The sequence below is a fragment of the Heterocephalus glaber genome, unplaced genomic scaffold (assembly GCF_053883595.1).
Source record: "Heterocephalus glaber isolate CG9 unplaced genomic scaffold, H.glaber_assembly_v1.0 deba00001673, whole genome shotgun sequence".
NCBI classification, from domain to species: domain Eukaryota; kingdom Metazoa; phylum Chordata; class Mammalia; order Rodentia; family Bathyergidae; genus Heterocephalus; species Heterocephalus glaber.
Window position 1 is genome coordinate 22,181,740 of NW_028258410.1, and position 27,856 is coordinate 22,209,595.

Below are 27,856 nucleotides of genomic sequence, written 5' to 3' on the forward strand. Positions count from 1 at the left end.
TCAGCAGTAACGCTTCCCAAACAGTAACACTGTTAGCTGCCTGGGATCGCCTTCAAATACAGATTTGACATGGCCAGTCTGGGGTGAGTTGCTGCTTCCCAACCAGAGCCTCCACAGCCCCGTATCCTCTCCTAAAAAATCGGCCATGGAGGAAGCCATAAGGCAGGAGAATCGCATTTTGAGGCCAGTCTGGACAACTTAGTAAGACTTTTTCAAAATAAAATATAAAAAGGCCTGGAAAGGATACAAAGTCAACATTAAAAAATTAATAGCTTTTCTAGACACCAATAACAAGCTAGGTGAGAAAGAAATCAGGAAAACAATTCCATCCTCAACAGCTTTAAAAAAATTAATTTCCTAGAAATCTAATCAAGAAGGTAAAAGACATTTACAGTGAAAATTACATAATGAAGAAAGAAATTTTAGAAGCCTAAAACACCTCCCAAGTTCATGGATTGACAGAATGAATCCTTACCTTCTCTTCCAGCACTGTCCGCTTTAGCCAGCGCCTTGGAACTCTGCCCGCAGATCTTGATACACTCCTCCCTGGTCTCGAAGTTCTTCTGCTTTGCTCTGCAGCCACCATATCCAAAGGCCTTACAGCACCCAGAGCTGGCATTGTAGAAGTATCTGATCGACAGAATCCTGCAGGGACCCGTGAAGGGATGCGCCAGGCAGAAGGCGGGCTGTAGGACTGGAGGGACAGGGGAGAGTCCACAGTCAACTAGGAGAATGGTCGCTCAGGGGAGTCTACATAGCAAACAATGAAAACAGCCCACATGTCCCTGGAGCTGGAAGTGTGAAAACTCCATTTGATAGCTTGTTTTCTGGCCATTATATTAATTTTGTTAGGTGTGCCATTATATGGTGACAATGTAAATAAAATTATATACACCACTGACGTATTTATACATTAATTAGTTGGATGATGCTTGAGTTTTGATTTTAAGGACTACAAGACATGAAAAAAATGAAATTATCGAGGAAGAAGTGTCATATACTACATAGGTTGTATTTGGATAATGGATATATAAAGGTTTAGTATGCCATTTTCTTTTCTTTTTTACATCTTTGTAAGTTGCTATTTTTTTTTGGTACCGGGAATTGAACTTGAGACCTTGTGCTTTTGAGGCAGGTGCTGAAACCACTGAGCTAAATCCCTGGCCCCTAAGTTGCTATTATTTTAAACAATTCTTTAATCATGAAATCATGGAGGAATACTGTCAGGCTTAATCTGGCCATGACCTGTTTAATGATAAATATGATGTTTCATTCCAAGCTACAGTTTTAGCAGATACAAAAACCACAGCCCTCAGCAAAAACATGCTGCTCCTTGAGGTGACTAAAGTCCAGACCAGACTGTCGTCTCCACCCAGCGGACGGAACACAGAACGGGATGTTATAGAAAAGAGATAAGACTATAAAGTACAGCACAACCTCTTCCCGGCACCAAGTCACCTGATAACATCCATACATCTCCCTTGACCACTGCATGGACCTCGACCACAAATATTTGCTCCAACCCCTGTACGTGACAGACGTGTCAGAGCCCTTCCCAAGCCCCTATAGAATCCTCTGCCTTTTCTTTGTTCATCACTGACAGCTTTGTGGCCCTCAGTTGACCTGCACCCAGGTAAATAAAGACTGTGCCTCCTTGCCTTCCACTGGCCTGCTTGTGCGGTCTCATTCCTACGCCATTTGTCACAGATACAAGGAAGAAAACATACCGATTTGTTATTGTTGGCTATTTTGATGGGAACACATCAACATTTTGTTGGCATTTTGATGGGAAGTCTTAAAACCTTCTTTATACATCATTACATTATTTTATTCCTTACAAAAAGCATGGATTCCTTTTATATTTCAAAGGTAAGGAAATACTACTTTACAAAATACTGCAATTTTATAAATTAATAAATTTTACAAGAATATTCATTGGAGTATATTGTGGATTAAAAGAAGTACTATGGGGCCGGGGATTTAGCTCAGTGGTTTCACCTCTTGCTGCACAAACGCAAGGACCCAAGTTCGATCTCTGGTACCAAAAAAAAGAAAAAAAAGAAGTACTATGTCTGGTGACGTCTTCTTTTGGTGAAGTATAAAACACACGCTAGGAGCATGTGGCTGGCAATCCCTCATAGCAGCAGATTTCACTTTTAAATGAGACCTGTTAGGTCTGTGTATGGAGCCCAGAGCCCCACCCTCAGCTTTCTCGCTAACCTCAACGTTTTTCGACAGCCCTGCCCACCCGGCTACACGTACTGCTCAAGAACCATTTTAGAAACCCTGAGACTACATGTTCTCTAAGGTCCAAGTGGTGGCATTCAATGGCTGCCTGCCCTGAGGTAGAGAAACACATCACTCTGAGGCAGGTGTCTCCTCAGACACCAGCTGCAAGTTCCCGGGGAGACTCCTACTTCTGATACCTTGGATACATAAATGTTGGGGTTCCACTACCCAGCTCAGCTTTGATAATTCTCCTGAATGATTCACAGAATGCAAGAAGGCAACTTGAGTCTGGTGTAATGGTCTATGCCTGTGATCCCAGCACCCTAGGAGGCAGAGGTAAGAGGATCACAGGTTGGAGCTCAGCCTGGGCAACTTAGTAAGACTTTGTTTTAAAATAAAAAAAGGTCTGATGACGTGGCTGAGTGCAAAGGCCTGTACTGTAAGTTCAGAACTGTAAAAATAAATAAATAAATAAATAAATAAATACGAAACTTTGTTCAATATAAAGGACACAATATAGGAATTGCCTGAATAGATGCATAGGGCAGGGCCAGCAGGGAGTGCTCAATGTCTTATTTTCAGCACGCCCCCTCTCAGTTCATCTGTGTGTTCACCAACCTGGAAGTACCCCAAACCCACCAGTAGGGGTTTCACTGAGGTTTTAGAAATGATTATTCAGCCACTGAAGCTTGAACTCACGCTCAGTGACCTATTCTCCCGGAGGGCAGAAAGTAGAAAGGAAATTTTTAACCCCCCAATCATCCGATTCATTTCTCTGACAATAGGTGCTGCCTGGGGGCCAGTGCCTACAACATCTCATAGGCACACAGGTGACAGGAAATGCCCAGGATTCCAGGAATGCCATTCCACGGACTGGGGACAGAGATTAAATATTTATTTTTTATTATATTGTATCAAAGACCCAGAGGTGGGACATGCTGCTGAGTAATGGCTAACTGAAAGCAAATAAAGCTTAATATTTCTCCCTTCATTCTTAAGCATCTCCCTGATTACCTTAAAATGTCAGATCACATCCCTGCTCAGCTCTGCCTGAATGCATGTTAATCATCTATAATACAAGGTTTATTAACCCTAAATTTATCCAGTCTACTGCATTTCCTTTCAAGATTGAGAACACCAAGATGAGTATAATGAAAATACATTTCAAGATTTCTAGAGATACCCAGGTGCCTGCTTTCTCAAAATCCATATTGAGATCTGGAACCATGCTTAGGAGTCTCCAAACTTGCCCTTAACCTATAATCACCGTAGGTTTCAGGAAAAGTAGACCTTCAGACCACTTGCTGATGAGGTCACCCCTCAAGGGGGAGCAATTTTGCTATGACAGGATCCAATTCTGCCCTCCCCGGGAGGAGCCTTAATCTCATGATGAAAATTGAAATGATGATGGCCTCCCAAGCCCTCATGCAACCAATCCTGAGAGATCAATCAACAGGACCACAATTTGACCAGCTATGTTCATAGGTGCCAGTTGTGCCAAGCAACCAACATTTGCCTTTTTTTTTCACCATTTCTTTAAAGCCCTACAACTTCTGGCAGCCTCTAAAATATAGATAATGACTATCATTATCAGTGCTTCCCAGCATGGTCAAGCTCCATTCCTCCCAGCATGGTCAACTCCTTTCCTGCTCTTCACCACTGTTGATCTCTTATGGATGTTATAGGGTAGATGGCTGTACCTGGACTGTTTGGACCCCTGGCTTTTGCCCCAAAATGTCAAGAACAATACCACACTGTTTCAGGGAGCTGACTGTGGCGTGGGATAACCAAAGAACAAAAATAGAGAAAATTTCAGAGATGGGCTTCAGGATCTAACAGAACTGTCTAGTGTGCATTTGATACAACAAACCTTTTAATCATGAAATGTCCTTGGAGTTAAAATTTTCTAATTTCTCAAAACAGAAAAACCAGAGACAGAATTTGACCCTACCCAACCTTTACCTCTGTTTCTTCAGCCTCTCCCGCTGATTGTGGAGGAGGAGAGAGTTAGGACTCACCTGGGGAAGAAACATCGGCCTCCTTGCCTTCATTTCGGACCACTAAGGTGGCAAGGACGACAAGGGGAGCTGCAGAGAAGCAAAGCTGGTGCATCTTGGTGACCTGGATTGGAGGCTTCTCTGTGACCTGGGACAACCTGAGTCGTGGAAAGGGACTGGAGAGGAGGGGAATGGAGAAGGGGAGGGGATGTCCCCCAAGGATTGCATGATCTTCTCACCTGGTCCGCCTTCCCGTTTCTGGTGCCTGGGGCCAACAGTCTCAGCATCCGTGGTGCCCAAATTGTAACCCTGTGAGCTGCCTGGGAGCTCCTTGAAATGCAGATTCTGATTCAGCCTGTTTGGGGTAAGCTACTGCCTTTCCAACCAGCACTTCCACAGTTCCATGATCCTCTCCTATAAAATTAGCCAAGGAGGAGGCTGAGGTAGAAGGATGGCATTTTGAAGGCAGCCTGGGTATCTTACTAAGATTCTTTCAAAATAGAATACAAAAAGGCCTGGACGGGATATAAAATCAGCATGGAATTATTAAGACCTTTTTTGTACACCAATAATAAGATAGCTGAAAAAGAAAACAGGAAAAAATTCCATTCATAATAGCTTAGAAATCAATCTAATCAAGATGGTAAAAGACACTGACAGGGAAAATTACCGAACAATGAAGAAAGAAATTGAGGATGAGATTATGAAAGGAAAATCCACACACATTCATGGATTGGCAGCATTAACCTGGACTGTTTTACCCCAAATAATCCATAGATTTAATGCAATCCTCATCAAAATTCTGACTTTCTTTACAGAACTAGAAATAAGAGTCCTAAAATTCATATGGAAATACTACCAGAAATGCTGAAGAGCCAATGTAATCCTTAGCAAAAACAATAAGGCTGTAGGTGAGACAGGCAGGAAGCACCGGACTCTCCATTGCCACCCCCCCTTCCCTTTTTGCGCCCCCAGTGGATTGGGACAACTCTCTTCAGTGTCTACTTTGACTATATCTAGCAGTCACTCTCCTCTACACCACTCCAATATAGGTGCAGCTCCACCTCACCTCCACCACTTCAGATGCTACTACTGCCTTTTTGAAGAAAGGTGTGGACACCTTGGCATGGCTAAGATCATCAGGAAGGGAGGGATCTGGGGCCCCTGTTAACATCCCAAAATCCAACAGCTCGGTTTCTAGAAGTTTTCCTGGTTTCAGCCCTGTCCCCTCACTGGATCAGTGCCATGACAGCTGAGGCTCTTTACAGCCCTGTACCAACAACAGGTCTGTACTTGAACAATCACAGGCTTGCAGCTGCTATATAAACAGCACTGCCCAGTCAATTTTCAGGTTAGTCTAGAAGGGCTCCCTCCCGTGTACTGACCCCTCCACCTCACCCAGAGCTGCAACACAGGCCCTGTTAAAGACTCTGTTATGGTTTGTGTCTAGATGTTCTCCAAAGCCTCATGAAGTCAGTCATAGGTGGGGCTTTTTCAGAGATGAGTGGATCTAGAGTGTGTGATGCTGGGATTGATTCATACTAGGCCCAAGGACACTAGGATTAAAGCTGTGAGTGCTACCTAAGTATCCTGGATAAGATATAAGGGGTAAAAGGAGCCATGATTACCCCTTGCTTGCTTTGCTACCTTCTGCCTACCATGAACTGTTTCTCCTCTACAATGCTTGTCTGCCTTGCCAACCTGCCTCGGAGCTAGGCAATTATGCAATGAAACCTCTACAAAGTATGAGCTAAATAAGCCACTCTCCCTTTAACTTTGAGTGTTGAGTATTTTGTCTCAGCAATGAGAGAAAAGTAACTAAGACAGAATTTGGTACCAGAGAAGTAGAGTTGTTACTGAGACTATACCTGATTATGTGGTTCAGGAGCCTTTGGGACTGGTTTGTGGGAAAGTTTGGAAAGGTTCAGAGATGTCAGCTGAGAAGGTACAGCTGGAATGCCTTAGGCAGTACTTGATGAGAGATTCTGGTCAGAGTTCAGAAGACCAGAAGGCTGATAGAAATCTTGCCAGTAAAGATCAGGTTCAGAAGTTTTCTCCTGGGAACAAGGACTGCCTTGGCTGTTGGGACTCCAGGTGATGTGTGCTATGGTTTGGCAGAAGGTTTTCTGCATTTTGCTTGTGTCCAGAGACCCTGCCTGAGACTGGGATTAAGGGTGGTGGACTAATTAATCTTGCAGAAGAAATTTCAAGGCAGTCTAATGTTAAGGCAGTGGTATGGCTACTGTTGGGGGCTTTTAGTCGTATTTATGTTGAGAGTCAAGAGCAAAGAGCCCAACAGAATAATTTAAATTTAAATGTGAGTTTCACCAGAAAAGAAGCTCCAGCAAAGTTGGGGCCTGAAAAGATGGAAGAGAGGAAAAATTGGTCGCTGAAAAGACTAGAAAGAAAAAGCCAAGTATTTCAGAAGAAGATAACAGAAAAGATGGCCTGAGGACATCACAAGAACCATCAGGACGCCAGTCTTTGCAGCCTCAGAGTTGAAAGGTGAAAGAGTTTGCTTTGAGAAGAGAGGCCCAGAGCACCATGTTCCAGGATGGTGGCAGCCTAGAGAAGTTGGGTGCAGAGTCCTCAGTGATCCAGGCGTTTGACCCCTATAACCAAAGAGGAAAGAAAGCCTGACTACTGCTCCAGCTGGCATCAGACCTTGGCTTTGTCTACGTGGTGGTGGTTTTAGGTGCGTGCAGAGTGCAGAAGTTGTGGGGTCAAGAAGGCTTCCACTCAGATTTCAGAAGAAGGTCTGGGAGGCCAGGCAGTGTACCCCTGAGAAAGCAATGTGTGAAGCTGTGAATGTGAACCCAAGTTGCAGTGAGACCCTAGAAGTTTGGAGAAGCCAGGAACATGGATCATCTGAGCAAAACTGCAAGGAGGGAGCAGAGCTGGCCCCAGAGAGAAGCCATGAGAGCTACTACCACCAGCAGCACTGTAAGGGCAGAGCCACCCAAGCCCTTTGACATTCACAAAGTGCCACAGGTTGCCAGGGATGCTGCAAGTAGAACGGTGGGATTTAATATTTGCCCTGCTGGATTTTAGACTTGGTTTGTTCCCATTCCTTGGTACCCACTTGTCGGGAGCAATGCTACACAATTTTAGGGAAAAATCATTTGGTTAGCCTAGTTCTCCTGCCTACAGCCCAGCTACAAAATTCCGAGACATAATTCCATTTTGGCCTCGGGTCACAACTGAGACCTCAATGATCCAGTGACACTGTGATGCTCCAGGACAAGAAACATCCTGGGAGCTGAAAGCATCCTGGGAGGAACAAACATCTACTCAGTTCCTCATTGTTCTTGGACTGTTACCTTCTTGTTTACGCGGATGTACTGAACTCTCTGCAAGTCATTTGTTACATTTGTTTCTCCCGATGTACTGAGTACTGAGTACTGAGTAAAAGGTGCGGTAAGCTGGGGGCTTCCATCTTTGCTGCCCAGAGCAGCACTGATCAGACCCAAAGCTCAGTTCTTCTCAGTCTCATTTTTCTACCTTTCCTGTAATTCGCCTTGTGCTGCCGTGGCTCGCAGGAGACTAGGACTTACTGCAGAGGTTCTAGTAACGTCCCCTTTCCCTGTTCCCTACATCTCCTGTTTGTAACTTTTGGAATGGAAATATCTATCTTGTGCCAGTGAATGTTAGAAGTGTTTGTCTCTTTTCATTTGTACAGAGGCTTGTGGCTAAGAGTTCGCTTTAAATTTCAGAGGAGATTTTGGACTTCGACTTTTCAGCAATGCTGAAACCTGTTAGAACTTCGGCAACTCTTGGAGATGAACCGAAGGCCGTCTGCATAAAGGGCTGTGCAGGAGTCTATGGGGAGTCAGGGTGGAAAGTTATGACTTGTGTCTAGATGTCTCCCTCCCCTAAACCCTCATTCAGTCATAGGTGGGGCTTTTTCAGAGGTGGCTGGATCTAGAGTATGTGACGCTGGAGTTGATTCATGGTGCAATGCTAGGCTCAAGGGCACTAGGATTAAGAGTGTGAGTGCTACCTGCCCTAAATATCCTTTATAAGATATAAGGGGTAGAAAGAGCTGTTGTTGTCCCTTGCTTGCTTTGCTACCCTCTGCCCACCATGAACTGTTTCTCCTCTGCAGTGCCTGTCTGCCATGCCATCCTGCCTTGGATCTGGCCAATTATGGACTGAAACCTCTACAAACTATAAGCAAAATAAACCTTTCTCCCTTTAACTTTGGATGTCAGGTATTTTTTCTCAGCAATGAGAGAAAAGTAGCTAAGGGAGATTCACTTTGGTGATTCTGTAGATCTGCTTGTGATTTATTTCTAAGGTAGTGTGGGCTCCAAAATTCCTATAAATCCACTCAGTAGTGTTGACAGACCAGGTAAAACCTGGTCAGAGAATGAGGGTTACTAGGGGTGCAGCCTGGAGGGGTATGTCTTCTTTTTGCCTCTCTTTACTTTCTGTCTGCTATGCCATGAGCAACCAGCCCTCGGCTGCCATGCCTCTCTGCAATACTGCCTTGCTTTGGAGCCAGCTGATTATGGACTCTACCCTCTACCAACTAAACAAAATAAACCTTTCCCCTTTGTAGGTTTCTGGTATTGTGTCCCATACAAGGAAAGTAACTAAGACATTCAGTATCAGAGACGAAGCGTTACTGCTGACCTGATGGTTCAGAAGCCTTTGGGCCTGGTTCAAGAGAGAAGTTTGGAAAGGGTCGGAAGTGCTGGCTGGAGAAGCAGGCCTAAAATGCTATGTGCCAAACTTGATGGGCAATTCTGGTTGGGGCTCAGAACATCATAATGCTGATAGAAATCCAGATGGAAAAGACCAGGTTCAGGAGGCTTCTACTGAGAACAGGGACTCCATTGGCAGGTGGAACCCAGACCATGTATGTTATGCTCTGGCAGAAAATGTGTCTACATTTTGCTCCTGTCCTGAGATGCTGTGGGAGACGGAGATTGCAAACAGCAGTTAAGATGTGTTATGTACATGTATCAACTCCACACAAGGAAAGCAAACACGTATTGAAAACACATTTTAAAAAAAGAAGGAGATCAAAAGGCGGGTGGAGCGGGGAGGGAAGGCAGGGAAAGGGGATTAAAAAGGAATTAAGATGTATTGTGTGTTATGTACATGGACCAGCTTTGTACAAGGAATGTAAACATTATGTATTGCAACATGTACAAAAAAATGGAAAATGAGATGGGTGGAGGGGGAAGGAGAGAAGGGAAAGCCGATGAAAAAAGAAATTAAGATGCATTATACATGTGTACCAACTCACCACAAGGACTGTAACACTATGTACTAGAAACATGTACTAATAAATTAAAATAATAATAAAATCAAATTTTAAACTGTTTTTGAAAGGTATGATGAAGTAACTTAGTGCCTGGGTTCAATCTCCAGCTCCAAATAAATAAATGACACTTGGCTTACTGGTACTGTTTATGATAAAGGACACAACACAGGAATTGTGAAAACAGATGCATGGGGCAGGGCTAAGGGTGCTGGAACATGTTCTACTTTTGGTGTGCCCCCCTCCCACATGGTCTATATGTTCACCAACTTGGAAGTGCTCCAAACCCATCATTAGGGATTTCATTGAGGTTTCATTACAAAGTCATGATTATTTAACCATGGGCCACTGGTGATTGAACTCAGTCTCTGTGGACCATTCCCTCCCTGGAGGGCCGGAGATAGAGAACCCAGAGGTTAGACATACAGATATACACTAGCTAACTACAAGCATATGAAGCTTGGTATATCTGCTTTCATTTTTATATGTCTCCCTTATTACCTTAAAATGTGGGATCACATCCCTACTCAGCTCTACCAGACGGCAGGCTAGTCCCTTAAGGAGTATCTATAAGACAAAGCCTATTAACCCTAAATTTACCTGGAATATTGCATTCCCTTTCAAGACTGAGGACAACCAGATAAAAGTAACAAAAGTAATTTTCAGAATTTGCAGGGACACCCAATTGCTTTCTTCCACAAAATCCATATTGAGATCTCCTAGAGCTGAGGCTACAAGTCTCCAAATTTATCCTCAATCTATAATCACCTCAGGGTCCAGAAAAAGTAGACCCTTCAGACCACTCGCTGATGAGGTCACCCCTCAAGGGGGAACAATTACCTTATAACCGGACCTAATTCTGACTCCCTCAAGAAGAAGCCTTCATCTCATGACAGCAGTTGAATTGTTCCATAAAGCAATGATGGCCTCCCAAGCTTTCATGGAACCAATCCCAAGAGATCAATCAACAAGACCACAGCTTGACCTGGTTCACCTCCACTGTCAGCTATGCTAAACAACCAGTACTTGTCTTTGCTCACCTTTTCTCTAAAACCCCCTAATTTCTGTCAGCTTCCAAAAGACAGATCTTGACTATCTTTTTCCGTGCTTTCCAGCATGCCCATACTGATCAAGGCTCTTCTAATTAGTTAACTTATTGCATTAGTCCACTGATGAGTTTTTGGCTGGGAGATGAATCCTAGACAGAGGAGGTAGGTCACTGGCCTAGAAGGATCTATCTCCCTCCCACCTCCCTTGATCTGTCTCTGCCTCCTGTATCCATGTCATAAGAAAACCTCTGCTCCCATTCCCCTCTGCCATGTTGACCCTGCCTTGGAACCAGTCATTTATGAACTAAAACCACTACAAACTGTGAGTCAAAATAAACGTTTTCTCCTTTAATTTGTAGGTGTCATGTATTGTGTCCCAATGTTGAGGAAAGTAATTTAAGACACTTGGAATCTCTATCTTGACTGTTGCAAAGCATATTATTTAGTTTCTCAAGATGGTCAGCATTTTCCTTGACATATAGTATTGTCCCAGGGCATCTAATCATATGAGACACTCTGAAAATTAACTTATTAAAAATATTTTAATCTAAATCAGGTCTTAATTTTTGTGGGCACCTTGGGTAGATTTTGAAACAGTACTTTTGTTCTCATTTTTGTCATCATTGGACCATTGACCATGGTAACTAGGAATACTGTATGTCTGGCTGCCTGGTTTTAAGAATAAATGACCTTGGGCTGGGGATTTAGCTCAGTGGTTCAGCTGCCTGCCTCGCAAGTGCAAGGTCCTGAGTTTGATCCCTGGTACCAAAAAAAAAAAAAGAATAAATGACCTTGAAGGTTTGGATGACCATGTAGTACAGCTATGCACATTGTCTGATCTTAAGTGTTTATTGTGCTCTGTAAGGATATTTTTGATCTAAGGCCTAATAGATAATTATAAATGTATCTTACCTTGAGGTCTTTATTTTTTTGTTTAACTATAATTGGCATTATTGGCATATTGTTTTGATCTTCTTTATTCCTTAGGCCCACTAATGTCTAACTACCTGCCCAACATTCTCCCCTCAAGAATTGGAACCCTAAAATTATTTAGTGCATTGGGACATTCATCTTTCTGGCTGTTTCTCGCCCAGAAGAGGTACTGAGGGGAGGGATTTAAAACCCACTCTTGCTGGCTTTTAAGCCTGGAGGGTCAATCAAAAGTCTCCATATAGATGGCAGAATCAGAAGACAGTGGAATCATCTGGAAGCAGATATACTGTAAATGAGACAAAACAAAATTTAAGAGGCAGTTCATTATGCATGGTCCAAATATAAGGATTACAAAAACAAAACATAATGTTCATGAAACATTCCCCAAGTTGACTTAAAAAAGCAAAGGCCTTATAATTTTCCCACAGCTAGGACTGTGATATGACATGGAAGAACCTGCTTTAAATCCTGTATGGCACAAGAGACATTGACAGAATTGTCAGGTATGTATATACAGTATTCAACTCTGATAATTGCAAAGGTCCCAGATTCTGCAGCTGTCAGAATGTTGAGCACAATCTGATTCTGCAACATCTTCTTTGTCGGAAGTTGGACTCAGTATTTAACAAAGAGATCACTTGAACAGTGTCATTTAGGGTTTTTAGTATATTGAATCAGATAGTCTCTAGGCCATATGCATCCTGTAATCTCACAGAGGGAATTAAAATAGAGGCTAGATGAACATACCAATGGAACACACTACAGGCCCACCTATAGTACAACACAGGGAGGTTGACAGAATGGTTGTTATGGCTTATTATCTAGATGTCCCCTCAAAGCCTCATGTGCTCATAGATGGGGCTTTTGGGGGGTGGCTGGATCTTGGGTGTGTGATACTTAGATTAAGGATGTGTGGTACTGGATTAATCCATTAATTGGTTTAGCATAGTTCTGGGTATGGATAATCAGAAGGACCACCTTGTGTGTGGGTGGCACCATCTAATAGGCTTGTAGCCTGGATGGGATTAAAATCCAGAAGGCTCACCGCTTGCTGTTTTCTTCCTGCTCTGCTATGGACTGTTTCTTCTGTACCATGTCCCTCTGCCATGCTGTCCTGCCTGGAGCCAGCTGACCATGGACTGAAACCTCTACAAACTGTGAGCTAAAATAAACCTTCCTTCCATTAACTTGTGAGTTTGGGGTATTTTGTCCCAGCAACAAGAAAATAATCAAGACAGTGGTTGTGAGTTTTTATCTATTGCCCTTGCATTCTGGGAAAACCCAAAGTACCTCAGTCAGTCTAATCAGGAGGCAGCTGAGAACATATGTCGGTGCAACAAAGCTACTGGGTGCCATTTAGGGAAGCTTAATGTATTCTAGGTCTTAAAAAATAATCACTAGCAAAAAGATCATCTGCAGGCCGGGAATTTAGCTCAGTGGCTCTGCCGCCTGCCTCACAGCACAAGGACCCGAGTTCGATCCCTAGTACCAAAAAAACAAAAAACAAAATCAAAGCACAGAAAAAAGATCATCTGCTTGTAAAATGACATTATATTGATGTAATTTGGAGGGAGTTCAGTCCAAGTGCTTAGTATCACTGGGCTGAGTATAAAAGGAATGACTGCATTGTTCTCACAAAGAGGAGACTTCTTGCTGACCTGCCTTATAGCGGGAGTGAGCCATATACTGTACAGTTATCCCATATTTGGAAATATCCATCTTGGTAGCAGTGATTTTCACATCTAACTACAGGAAGAGTTGGGCCTTTGGGGAGAAGAGGCTTTGCATATCTACAAATGATGGCATCAGTTTCATTGTTTGAGAAGTTGTCTCCATGACCCATATGATCTAAGGTCAAGTTAATGAGACCTTGGGACATTCGAATGAGTAGTCTTACGTAACACTATCTTTTCCTGTTCTGCATGTATGTAACATTGAAATTTGTTCCAATCATAACCCTGAAGTGCTGAGACCCACCAGGGAAACCCCAGTGTGCTAGAACTGCGAAGTAACCCACATACCCAGCATGCATCACTTTTTGCATCCTGGGCATGTTTTTCAGCCCAAATGAACAAGGAATTGCATTATAGACAAAAAGCCCACGAGAAACAAGGGGCAAAACATTGTTAAACAAGGAGTGTGGCAATTGAATCCCTTATAATTTCCTCTTTATAAGGCCTAGCAAGTGAGGCTGTCTCCTTCAGAAGCACAAATGGGAAAGAGGGAAGCTATGACAAAGGTTATGATTAAGAAGAGAATACCCAAGGTGCATGAAGCCCTCTGTTGGAAAGTGCAGCAGGGATAGTGTGGTATTTACTTAACTGAAGCATGCTTGAACAGGTATTTCAAATCGTCCTTTGGTTGGCTTTCCCAGGACAGTAGAGACTCCTAGGTATTTCTGTCATCCAAAGTTTGACATGAGAATGATGGATCCAGCTGTTAACTCCTTGCACCTTGATAGCTATTGGAGAAAAGAGAAATATCAAGATAGGATCTGTTTAAACAGAAGTTAACTGTTGACCTTGTGGCACCCTGTCTATACATTTTAAAGAAGATTAAAGTTCTAGGCTGATCATAATAGAATGGCCAAAATGTTACTCAGAGTATAAATCATAGACCAAAAAAAAAAAAAATCTCTGTTACAAAGAAAAATCAAATGAATAAAAGGACAAAACTTTCTTTTCAATGAAAAAAGAAACTAGTAGCATAAATGAAAAAAATTAAGTGTGAGTGGGGTCAAGTTAAGTCCAGTAAGGGGAAAGGAGATGTTTTCCCAGTGGAATGGTTCGTTCCCAGCAGGAGAGAGATGGGAGTATAATAATAAAGACTAGGTCCCCCCACCCCACACACAATACTGCAACTTCATTTTTTTATCTCATGTATTTGAGGTCCTCTACAGGTTCACAAGTGTGCTTGTAAGTTTGGATTGTCCTGGTAGGTTTTCCTTTTCTGGTTTTTTGTTGTTGTTGTTGTTGTTGTTTCACATTTAAAAGGTTTTGCATCATCTTCCTCCTGTGTAGGTTTACAAAAGACAAGTTTGATTCTAGAGATTGTGGACTGCATTAGAGGCTCCTTATAGCTTAAACTGTGGTTGAGCTGCTTAATAAAACCTGGTATGGCCCTTTCCACTTAGGCCATGGATAGTCTTTTGATTTTTAGCCTGTGAACATTTTAAGACCTGAATATTCCACTGGCAGTGTTGTTAGATTATGCTTAAATTGAATCAGGACAAACATGCCTTTAACAAAGTCCTATGTGATAGTTATCATCAGGTACTTCTGCATAAGAATTTTTCCTTATTACCTCCTGGCTCTGTTTACCTGTTGGTAGGGCTGACAAGTGACTCCATTATGACATCTATAATCCTTATATTTCTGTCTTGTCTTTGTGAGAGTTTTTTGAAGGCATTGCTGATCAATCATTGTTTCAATTGTTCTTCATTTCTGGAATGCTGTTCCCCTTGCTGTCTTATCTAGTCCCACACTGGAAGGAAGTCTATGATTGGCCCTTTGAGCCACATGTGAGCAACAAAAAGATTCAAGAGGAATAGCTCTTAGGCTGAGCACAACCAATAATGCAAAGCAAACATAAAACAATCATACATATAAGCATTTCTTTATAAATTTTACCCCTCACTAACTTTCTGTCTCAGACCCCAGCCCAGACAGAAGAGAAAAAACTTCCCAGGCAATGCAGTTACATATCCTGCAAGGCACAAAGGATAATAGGAAGCCACGGCCTGGGTTCAAGATAAGCAGCCCGTCCCATGCAGCAACACCTGTGGGTCCAGACACCCCTGGGGAGCATCAGACTTCCTCTGACCCAGAATAAAAAACTTCCTCCACTCCAGGACAAAAATTTTCCACTCCTCTTGGCACTACCCCTCCCTACCCAAACTCCCCTATAAAGTTTCCCCTTGCCCAAGCCCCCAGAGTCAAAGGCTTTGTCACCCTTGACTAGTCTGCACCCAGGCTGAAAAACCTCCTCTGTTGATTCATTTTTGCCGGCTCTGGTAGTCTCAGTCATGCCTTTGTTTACCCTAACATTCTCCAATTTACTTTTAACTTTCTAGTCCTGTCTGTATCTTTCTTTTGCCATTTTGGTAGGACAAAAATCTCACCATACAAAATCCTTTCTTAGCCAAAATGTTCTCTTTTTCTCTTTTGTCTCCTCCTCTCCACTCCTTCAACCCCTCTCCTTTCATCTCCACTTACTCCTTTTTTTCTTCTTCCTCTTCTTTTTAATACCTCCTCTTCCCTATATACTGGTTCCCTTCCAATAATAATACCTGTGACTGCTGGGATTTTAAAATGTCTTTGATGATGGTTTTTCTCCTTTGTCTCAGAGTCAACTGACAGATGTTACGTTTCAACTAGGACTTGCTGAGTAACCAACTGCCAAGAAACCTTCAATGGCAAAATTTTAGTACAAGCAGAAAAAAAATGTCAGCTCTATGATGGCATTTCAGGAGTTATCCTAAAGCTATTTAAAAGAAATGTTACAGGCATATCTATTAAGCAAAAATAGCAACTTATTTTTTTAGAGGAGGATGAGCCAGCAGGCAACATTCAGTTGCCCTGAAATGCAACAAGAAGCCCTGCATGTTTTTTTCTCTCTCATTCTCCTTTAATGTCAGCCCCCCCACACACTTGTTTTCCTCTTCTACATTCTGGTAATAGAAAACAGAATTAGCCACATGTAGTATGAGATTAATGGGGACGATGGCTCACAAAAATGCTTTTTGTACTTTCCTCCTAATATCTGGAGCTGACTGGGAAAGAACTTCTTCTTTAAGTACAGTTTGGCCTTGGTTTGTTTGTTTGAAACAGGTTCTCACTGTGTAGTTTAGGCTGGCAAATATAATGATGCCTGGTCTGCTAAATCAATGCTTTTCTTTGCATTATTGTAATCAAAGAAAAGAACAGGTTTTATGTTTCCCAGTTATCCTTTGATCAAGGTACATGTATGATTTTTACAAGTTGTTATCCCACAAATGGTTCTTTTATCAGTCTATTTAACAAATTTTACACCAGAATGATTTTTACAACTTATGATTTCATTGCATTTTTGCTTGTATTGGTAAAAATTTTTTGATTTGGCTGTAGTATGCCACAAATATACATTTTTAAATAAAAGTTCTTGTGTGAGGGGTATACTTGAATAAAAACTATCTGCATGTAATGTGCAGTGTTCAAATAATAAACTGTTCATTCATTTCAAAACAACATCACAAGAACGCCCATGCATGGAAGAGTTTGTACTTTTTCTGGCATCAAAATCATAGGTGTTACCATTAAATAAAAATAATTTATATATCCCAGAACCCGGAAGGGAGCTCCCCCGCTGCCATCCCAAGCTCCTAGGGCAGAGAAGGTGAGCTGCCGCCAGAAGCACCTCCCCTCCACCCCATGGAAATGAGAAGACATGTAAACAAGCCTCAAAAACAGACTTCTGTATCACCTTCAGCAACCCCAAAGGGAAACGAGATGGAACAATCTGATACTCAACTACCTGGCCTCTCTGAACTGGCAACAAAAGAGGATCTGGGAAAAATGAAATCAGAAATAATTACTCAGATAACAGCAAAGATTTAGCCCAGGGTGCAAGACATGATTAATAAATGTAGAGAGAACACATAAAAAAATAGAGGATCTGAGGAACATGATGGAATCCCACACAGGAAACAAATGGAATCCATAAAACAGATACAAACAGATTTCCAGGAGATTAAAAACTCCATCGAAAGTCTGCGCAGCAGAATGAACCAATGTGAGGACAGAATTTCAGATACAGATGAAAAGATTGCAATTAGTGACCAGGAAAAGAAAAATTGCTTTAAAATTGTAAAGAAACACAAGAAATCAATCCAGCAGCTGCTAGACGATGCAAAGAAGAATAATATAAGACTGATTGGAGTCAATGAAGAAAGAGGAGAGAGTGCAGATGACATAAAAAACTGTTCACAGAAGTGATGGCAGGAAACTTCCCAAGCAGGGGAAAAGAACTTGACATACAGATAAGTGAGGCATATAGGAGTCCAACTAGCCTTGATCAAAAAAAAATCTACACATAGGCATATAATAGTTAGGATTCCAGAAATCCAACAGAAGAACAAAGTTCTACAAGCAGTGAGAGAAAAGAAACAAATCACATACAAAGGAAACCCCATCAGAATCACAGCAGACTTCTCAAAGCAAACCCTCAAGGCAAGAAGAGCTTGGAGTGATGTATTTCAAGCCCTAAAGGAAAACAGCCTCCAACCCAGATTGATGTACCCTGCAAAACTATCTTTCAAAATTGATGGAGAAATAAGATACTTTCGTGATAAAGAGCACCTCAGGAACTTCATGAATACCAAACCGGCACTCCAAAAAATTTTAGACAATATCCTAGGAAAAAACAATGAGGATCACAACCCCAGGAAACCCAGCAGAATGAATCCATTGGGCGTGACAGATTAAACACAAAGGGGGAGAATCCAACAAAAAGAAAAAGTCATGACAAGGCTTTTAAAACTTTGAACTTCATCTCCCTAATGAGTGTATAATTCAATCTTGTTATTGTACTGATTAGTATTTTTCTGATTCTAGAGTTGCACACCTTTCCTTGTGCTGTACTGGCTGTTTATCATCTTCATATGTCTACTTTTTAATTGGGTTGTCTATTAATGAGCTCTAAGAATTCTTTATGTATTCTGGTCATAGGTTATATGCATTGTAAATATGGTCTGTTTAAGGACTACTTTTCATTTTAATGATGTCATTTAAAGTTCTAAATTTTGATGGAATCTCATTTATCATTTTTTTTCTTTTATACATCATGTCTTTTGTATCCTAGGTAGTTTTTGCCTACCCTGAATTCATAAACATTTTCCCTTATAATTTCTTCTTAAAGTTTTATACTTTTAGGCTTTCATATTTAGGTTCATAGATCCCTTCAAGTTATTTTCATGTATGGAAATAAAGAGTTGAGGTTAATTTTTTATATACCAGGTGTTCTAGTGCCATTTGCTGAAAACACTATCTTTTCCTTGGCTCTTGAATTGAGTTTATATTCTATAAAATGCTAATGTTAAATAATCTTTCAAAACTCAGTGGACCATATATATGTGGTTCTATTTCTAGATTCTCTGTTTTATTCAAATGATCTATAAGTCTTTCCTTACACCAACACTGCCTTGATTACTGCAGCTTTAGAAGTCTTAAAATTAGGTACTAAATGTCTTCCAACACTGTTTTTTTTTTTCACTTTTCTAGGTCCTTTGTACTCCTACATATCTTTTAAATTTCAATATCCAATTCTTCATTTATAGCAAGTATACACAGACCTGAATTTTTATATATACCTTGTGTTTTCTAATCCTGCTAAATTCAAATACAAGTTCTAGGGGCTCCTAGAGATTTCTTAGTATTTTCTCTGTAGATGATCATTTCATCTACATATAAAGATTTTGCTTCTACCTTGCCAATTCTATCCTAATTGTGCCATTTTACTGCCAGACTATTTTGGTGGGGCCTAGGTTTCAAAGTTCAATGGAGAGATGAAGAGTATGCACATCTGCCCTTGTTCCCCACCTTAGGGAGAAAGCATTGTATCTTCTCCATTCATAGAAGACGTTCTCGCTGGAAGTATGGAGTACATATCTTTAATCTGTTGAGAAGGTTCTGTTCTACTTCTAGTCTCCTGATAGCTTTTACCATGAACAGCTGTAGAATTTAGTCCAGTACTTTTTCTCCAACTAGTGACAGGATCATATGGCTTTCTCCTTTCCTCTGTTAAAATGATGACTTTTGGGGGTAGATCTTCCAATGCTGAACCAACACTGCCATCCCCATAACAAAACCACTTTCTACATCCTGCCAGATCTGACTTCTAAGAGTTTGTTTTGTGAAACAAATTTCTATCTATGTTCATACTTTTTGCTTCTATTATCTTTATCCAGTTTTAGGATTAGCGCAATGTTGATTTCCTAAAATGAGGGGAGAAGTGTTCCTTCTTTTTTCTGCTTTAATTGTTTGATATAATTTATCAGTTTAAATGTATATGAGCCTGCTGTTGTCATATAGGTAGGTTTTCAAGCTAGGAATATACTTTCTTTAATAGGTGCTACTCAAATTTTATTTTTCCTCTAGAGTTAGTTTCATTAATTTGTCTTCCAAGGTACTTCTTAGAAATTGTCAAATTTATTTCAAAAAAGATTTTCATAATATGCTTTCTATATCCTTTTAAATTCTGTAAAATCTGTGGTAATGTTTCCTAGATCTTGATATTGCAATTTAAAAAATGTATAATTGATATTGTGTAATAGGAAAAAAAGGTCTAAAGGAGCTGGGGAAGTGGGAGGGGTAGGGGAAGGGAAAGAAGGGAAAAGAAAAAATATGAGAAAAGGAAAAAAATGGAAACAAAGTCTTTGCAAATAGGGAAGGGTGGAGGGAATGAAGGGAGGGCAAGGGAAGGGGAAAAAAAATAAGAACCAAGATACATCATGTAAAGGTACAAGATCCCAATGATGAATGTAACTGCATTTTATACCGAAAATGGACCAATAAACTTAATGGGGGGGGGCGGGAAGAAAGCTCCATACGCCACTAGGGCAGAAGATGCAGGAAAAAAAATTTATATAATTTTATCCCATATATGTACCATTTTCCTTTGATGTATTAGTGAAAATCTGGGTGCCCCCACCGTAAAATCATATTTTTGTCTATCATCACATTTTTCTAAGTTTTACTGATTTTTAAATGTGCCAATAATTTCTTCCATGATTTTTTAAAATTTATTCAAGTGATCCTCAATTCTACATGTGGTATTGTCAGCGAAATATAAACTGTTCTATATACCCATGAAAAGGATCATGTTGCTTCCATTCTTTATACATCTTTGGCATATGCATTATTTTTGGACCAATACAATCTAATATATGGTAATGGTACTATCCCCATAGTTAATAATATACATATAAAAAAATTTCATCTCTTTAACTGCAACAGATTCTCAGCACTGCTGTTTTCTTTTTTTTTTTGTACTGAAACCACATTGCATATCATATCTGTTTCGTCAACTATAATTTTGAGTATATTATTGGATACGAATAATTTATACAATACAAAAGGATCACTGCAATTAATATTTCTTATTAGAAGTTCTCTCATATTGGAGAACCTCTGCCATATTTATACTTCCACTGTTAAAAAAAAAAAAAAAGACATTCCATGATGGGCCAGGGATTTAGCTCAGTGGTTCCACCGCCTGCCTCACAAGCACAAGGTCCTCAGTTTGATCCCCGGTACCAAAAAAAAAAAGAAGTTCTATGTTTCACAGTTCCATGAACTCATGTTCTATCATGTTTCTATTATCAGCTGCCATTCTTCCTCTTGGTCTACATTCATGTCTTAATCCACACTATGGCCATCAAACGTATTGGCCACAAGATTACATTCATCTAACTTTAATGCATCTTCATCTGAAGAGTAATAAATAGGTCATGATCTTTTCCTCTGATGAGATATAATTACAGATTCCTCTGATGATTCATCCATTTTCTGTGTTTGACACTGTAATGGGAAAAATTTTACAAAATAGAAATACTCTTAAAATTGAAAAAAAAGGCCATAATATACATATATGTACACAAAAATTAGATATAACCTACAGACAAAAATCTCACATGAAAATGAGAAGAACCACTAAGGAACAAGAAAGAAATAAAAGAAAAATTTACCAATGAGCTTAATAATGATCTAGCTGTGAAATAACAATGACTGTTTTTGTGTTAGTGTCTTATATTAACAAAAGAGCACACACAGGTTAGCTATATAACATCATGTAATTGAATTCAAATCAGAGCTGCCCAGCAGTGAGACTTAAAAATTAGAAGCCTGTTATGAATGTTTTAAAGAGTTTGAGGAGGACTGGCATGCATTTTCCCTAAAAGTTCTGCCGATTTTGGCAGTGAGTCCATTGGAACGTGGGCTTTTCTATTTGGTTGATTTTTTAATTACTTCCTCAATTTCATTGCCTGTTAGTGAAATGTCAGGGTTTTTACATCTTCTTGGATTCATTTTGGTAATCCATATGTATCTATTAATACATCCATTTCTTCTTAATTCTCTAATTTATTGGACTATAGGTTCTCCAAGTAGTTACTAATAATTGTCTAGATTTTGGCTGTGTCCACTGTTACTTGGCCTTCTCCATTTTTTATTGGACCGATATGAGTTTTTTCTTTTTTGTAAGATTGGCTAGAGGGTTGTCAATTTTGTTTATTCTTTCAGAGAACTACTTCTTTGATTTATTGATTCTTTGTATTTTTATCTCCATTTTATTAATTTTTACTCTGATCTTTATAATTTCCTTCCTTGGACTAGCTTTTAGATCTGGATGGTTCTTGTTTTTCTAGGATCTTGAGTTGCATCATTAGATTCTTTTTTGGACTTCCTCCATTTTTCTGATGTGAGTATTCACAGCTATTAACTTGCCTCTTAGGACTGCTTTTATTATGTCCCAAAGGTTCTGATGTTGTACTGGCATTATTATCAGATTCTAGTAACTGTCTAATCTCTTCCTTGATTTCTTCTGTGATCCATTCATTATTCAAGAGGGTATTGTTTAATTTCCATGTGTTTGTGTAACTTCTGTGGTTTCTTTAGCCATTTATTTCTAGTCTAATTGCACTATAGTCCGATAGTATGCGTGTGGTACTTCAATTCTTTTGCATTTACTTAAGTAAATACAGTCTATTTTGGAGAAAATCCCATGTGTGGCTGAGAAGAATGTGTGTTCTGTTGTTGTTGGGGGGAACAGTGTAGCTATCTATTAAGCCCAGTATTCAAAGGTTTGGTGCAACTCTGATGTTTCTTTGATTTTTTTGCCTAGCTGATCTGTCTATCTGTGACAGTGGAGTATTGAGGTGCCCCATCATAATTGTGTCAATGTATATCTGATCTTTTCAGTCCAGTACTGTGTGTGTTTTATGAACCTGGGCACACCAGTGTTTGGTAATATACGTTCATCATTGTTATCTCTTCCTGTTGAATTGTCCCCTTAGCCTCTTCTGATCAGTTTTGGCTTGAAACCCCATTCCTGTTACATGGAATGTTGTTTTCCAACTTTTGATTGTAGATTTCCTTTTGGATTAAATATATGTCTTGTATACAGCATATCACTGGGTGATTTTTGTTGATCCATTCTGCCAATCGGTGTCTTTTTACTGGGGAACTGAGACTATTCACATTGAGAGTTATTACTGGAAATATATTGACTTATTCCTGTCATGGCCTTGTGTTCCTGTTGCTGATTTCCTTTTTACCCCTATTTTCCTACCTGGTGTATTAATTCTATTAGACTTTTTGCCTTCGTTGACTTCATTGTCTCTTTTTAGAGCAGTGCTAGTTGCTTATTTCTGTTATTCTCTTTCCCTGTGTACAAACTTCTGGAGCCTTAGATTTTTTTCCTTTCAGCAATAAGAGGCTCTCAAGTCCTTACAAAAATGAGAGCTTACATATAAAAGCATCAAAGATGATAGATGTTGGCTCCTTCTAACCAAAAATGGAAAGAAGTGTTGAGAGCTACCCTATATGATCTTTAGCAGCATCATTAAGTACTCCTCAGGTCAACATTGCTGGCTCAGATGGAACTAAAATTTGCTCACCGGGGAGACACATACGAGAATGCACATATGCCGTCTCTCAAGCAAAGTCTCTTATGGAACTGCCGTGAGAAACCGACAAAAATTCAATATTACATATAGACATGGCCCTAAAACATCATGGAGAAGATTAGCCTTTGAGGGGACTCCTAAGAGAGCATTGCCATTAAATCACACACATCTTTGGGTCCTATATAAAGAGACCCTCCAAACTGCTTTTTAAATATCCCCTCTCAAAACTGAAGGACAAAAAAATCCTCCCAAAACTGAAGGACATAAGTTCATTCCGTCTGATGCCCTGGCTTCTCTTTTTGGGTGTCTGGAAACATTTTCTAAGCCACGCAGATTCAAGTGGTCATTCAAGTGATAACTTTTGTTATCGTCAGGATTTGATAAAGTCTATTGGCTCAAACTGAGAAGGAACCCACTGCGTTCCTTGTTTTCTTCCCCCTCACAACAAAACCCAGTTGTCTTCTTGTCCTCCTCTCCTACTCTAAGGCTTTCATCTGTTGTAAATCTCAAATCTTTTAGCATTTTCTGATATTAGTTACCGGGGAGGCACAGAGCTAGAGGTTGGAAAGGGGTTGGTGGGAGTGGTGAAGTTTAGAAAGTCTTCACATGGCTCTGGGTCTAATTGGTATGCTGCTCCTTGTGGGGAAAGAAGGGACCCCCCCCCCACTATATGGAAGGAGGGGCAGGGTGTGGCCCTGTATTATTTTGCTTGTAGCAGAGGCCCATAGGCCATGTAACAGGAATCTGGGAAAAAGCAGGAGTACCTATCCTAATTTCAGACAAGTAGATTCCAAGTCAAAACTGATCAGAGATGGGCTGGGGATTTAGCTCAGTGGTTCCAGCACCAGCCTTGTAAGCACAAGGTCCCGAGTTCTATCCCTGGTCCCAAAACCCAGAAACAAAAACAGATCAGAGAGGCAAAGAAGTCCCATATTAGTTCCATTTCAGCCCTTCTGAGCTATTTGCCATGAACTTCTTGGGCCTTAAGGATGCCTTTCTAGTCGTGCCTATAGGTATTTTTTTTTTCTCCAGCCTCACATGGTCATGTCTGTAATGCTAGCTTGATTCCTCCTTCCACTTTATTTGGTTCTGCTATTCTTATGATAATTTTGGCCTCAAGTTTATCTTCCTATTTAAAATGGTATGTTGGGCCAGGGATTTAGCTCAGCGGCACCATGCCTGCCTGGCAAGCACAAGGTCGTGAGTTTGATTCCTAGTATCGGAAAAATAAAAATGATATGTGATTTGTAGTTACTAAATGACATCTCCAGGTTTTTTAAACCCCCTGAATTCCTTGTATATGTCACAATTCCCTAGATATAAAGATATTGGGGGTAAATTTTTGAATGAAGCTCAGCTTTATTCACCTTCTTTTTCTGCTTTACATCGTCTTTTTCTGACTTCCTGATCTGTTGATGAAGGATGGAGTAGCTATGTGCCAGGAACAGTGAGGCTTGTTTTGGACAGGAGCAACAGATTTCTGCAAGACTAATAGGGATGCGTGGACTAGTCATGAAAGAGAACAGGGCAGACCTGCCCCCTCATGAGCAGTTCCAACCCTAGGGTAACAGGGCAGAGCTACCAATCTCATGTGGCTCTGACCCTGGGGTAACAAGGCAGGCTTTGACTTAGGAAGTCTGACCCTGGCATATCAGGGCAGAACTGCCCATCATAGATGGCTCTGACCCTGGGGTAAAATAGCAGAAGTGTTCCCTGGTCAGTTCTAGCTTTGGAAAACAGAGCAAGCTTTCACTTAGGAAATTGGACAGTAGGATCCTGTCTTTTGTCTTTTTTTCCCCATTTTCTCTTTATGTCTTTCCAAAAGGGAGACACGAAGGAGATCTTAAACGCATAGTGCATTTTAAATGACTATGGTTAACTCAAAGTCTGTCCCCAAAAAGTCACCTTTAGATTATATTTTCAAAGCTTATAACCAATTTAAGATGGAGGATTTTAAAGGGTTGATTTCTCTCTGTATTTCTCTAATGTAAGTTAAGACGTACAAAGATCTGATCCTGACAATCTAAAATGGAAGAGCCTATCTACTATTGCAACATGGTTTGGGTTCGTACAAGATGGCAGTTTAAACTATGAGACTATTTTTCAGTTAAATCATTTCTGCTTAAAATAGAAGGTGGAATGAAATCCCTGATGTTTAGGCTATTGAGATCCTTTATCTCAGGAAAAGCCCACAAACTATGGTATTTACAGCAACCCGCAAGGAAGAGAGATATCTTTGATGATCCTGTCCCTGGATCCACACTTGTCTCTCGGGGGTATATCGGTCTTTCCCATTTGATTAATGAAGAAACTTCAGATGGGACTCCAGGCACCTATCACCCAATTGCTGGGCATGACCTTTTCTACATTCAACAATCAGGATCTGGAAGAGAGTCAAAAGAGAAAGGCTAAGATTATAGCTGTTAGAATTGGCAGTGGCTTAAACTCATCCAGCTCATCTAAGGGAAAAGCCAGGGAAGATCAAGGACAAGAAGTCTGGACGCTGGACATGCTACTACACCAACATATTGCCTGGGCCTTGTTCCAAGTGCGCGGCAGGCAGTGTGCCTGACTCATGGCCCTGGAGAGTTGACTCTTCCTGCTCCCAGATGGGAAGTAGGCCAACCAAAACCCTCGTTTCCTGCTTTGAAAAGGCCCAAGAGAACCTACAATGCCCCGTCCACAGATGTTATCATCTCTTATGAGGAACCCTGGGTAACACTTGGCATCATGGGTATTATGGCTTGTGTTTAGATGCCCCCCCAAGCCTTACGTGAATAAGGTGGGGCTTATTTAGGAGGTGGCTTAATCTAGAGTATATGATGCTGGGATTAAGGGTATGTGATTACTAAACCACTGCATGTGAGTGATTGGTTTGGTACTGCCCTAGTCCTTTATCTTTATAAGAAAAAAGGACCAGAAAGACACTGTTAAGGTCTCTTGTTTCTTTTGCTGTTGTCCAGCCCCATGAACTATTGGCCCTCTGCTACCCTGCCTTGGAACCAGCCGATTATGGACTAAAACCTCTATGAACTGTAAACCAAATAAACCCCTTTCTCTCTACCTTTGGGTGTTGGGTATTTTGCCTCAACGATGACAGGAAAGTAACTAACACAATGCGTGAGCCAATTCCATTACTTCATTCTGTTTTGACTTCCTTCTCTAGAAAACCCTTCTCTAGATGGATAGCCATAGTTGGTTTTTTTCTTGATTGTGTTTTCATGACTGTGAACACTATTTTTAGATTTTTTAGGATATAAAATTTATTTAAATTACAGCTACAAACCTCAAAAAAATACATAAAAACTAGTGCACAGCTTTATAAAATAAGGAAAATAAACCACAATGCTCACAGTCATTGTTCACCTCAGTAGTTCTAATTCCCGGCATGTAATAATTATTTGTTGTTCTTGAATAAGTACTGAAATTAGAAATCAATTCATCTATTTCCTACTTTGTTGTAATGAGATCATATAACTTTCATAGTGAAAAAAATGTAAGTTTAAAAAATAAGACTGATTTCACACACAGAAAAAAAACATGGGGGAAGAGGCTTTGACATTGCTCTTAGAAAAACATCAAATATTAAATCAATAACAAATCATGGTTACAAACAGGAAAACCATGCCATTTGAACTAACGGAATTTGAAGTTCTTATCAAAAGTGGAATTTTTTGATGCAGAATAATGATAAGGCTTATCTGTAACATTTTACCCTTTCTCATGACTCTGAAACATGTAAATGGCTGGGGCATTAACTGTTTCTTCACCTTCACCTTCTGAGTTTTATCCATAAGGTCTTTTCATGTTTGACCTTTCTGTACAACAACAGACAGTTTCTTCTCTTGTTCAGTCCTCTGTGCCAGGCAGTTACAGTGCATTTTTCTTTCCTTAGCGATCCACTTCCGTCGAGTCTGATGGGTAACTCCTTTCACTTTTTCCTCCTGCAAGGTCTCTATCCTGGGTCTGTAAAAGACTCTGTCAACTAGTTCTGGGGCTGTTTGCAGGTGAGTGGAGATATCAAACTGTTCAACTTCTTTTTTGGTGTCAAAAAAGAATACATGTTTCTTCTGTTGCTTCCCCTGGAAATCCAGCAGATGGAGCTCTGATTTTAGACTTTCAAGTTTCTTAGCTTCTGCAGCCCTTTTCATTTCTATATATTTGACATCCTGAGTTCTCATTAGCTTTAGCTCTTCTGGAGTTACTTCTTCCTTAGTTTTCTTAATAACATGAACTTCATCCTGGAGCTTACCCCAAGTCATTTTATAGTAGAATTCATCTGGATTTTTTTCAAGTGCTTTCTTCTGAAGAGCTTTGAGGAATTCTTGCTTTTTATGATAGCCATCTGCACGAAATTTACAGTATTTCTTTTTCTCCAGCAGGCCCAGATGTTTTTGAAAGCTGGGCTGGCTTCACTCTCGGTGTTCTTGCTGCTGGGAATTAGCTGCCTTGAAGGAGCCACTGCCGTATCTGCCCGCTGAGTCCTATAGGAGCTCAGTGCAGAACTCTGGTTCCTCAATGCCTCGCTGCTGGTTAGGGTTAGGGTTAGGGTTTGTTCTGTTTTGTTCTTGTTTCTTCTTTATTTCTTTCCCTCCTCTCATCATCAGTTTCCCAAAGCTTAAGTAATCTTCCTTTGTCTTTCAGCATTGCTTCTAATCTCTTTCTCTTTTATTTCTGTAGTTTTTCCTCTTATCCCTTTTAAATTTTCTCCCCTAAGGAT

The 27,856-nt window shown here is 40.5% G+C and overlaps 1 protein-coding gene across 1 annotated transcript; it reads right to left on the minus strand.

Annotated features, from left to right (window-relative positions):
- Positions 1 to 27,471, minus strand: LOC106007626 (putative U3 small nucleolar RNA-associated protein 11). The gene is given in 5 exon segments (XM_087197754.1): positions 1 to 131; positions 476 to 694; positions 4,248 to 4,384; positions 26,852 to 26,903; positions 26,906 to 27,471. Coding segments are annotated over 5 exon segments (1,032 nt in total). The 5' UTR covers positions 27,399 to 27,471.
- Between the last annotated feature and the right edge of the window lie 385 nt (positions 27,472 to 27,856).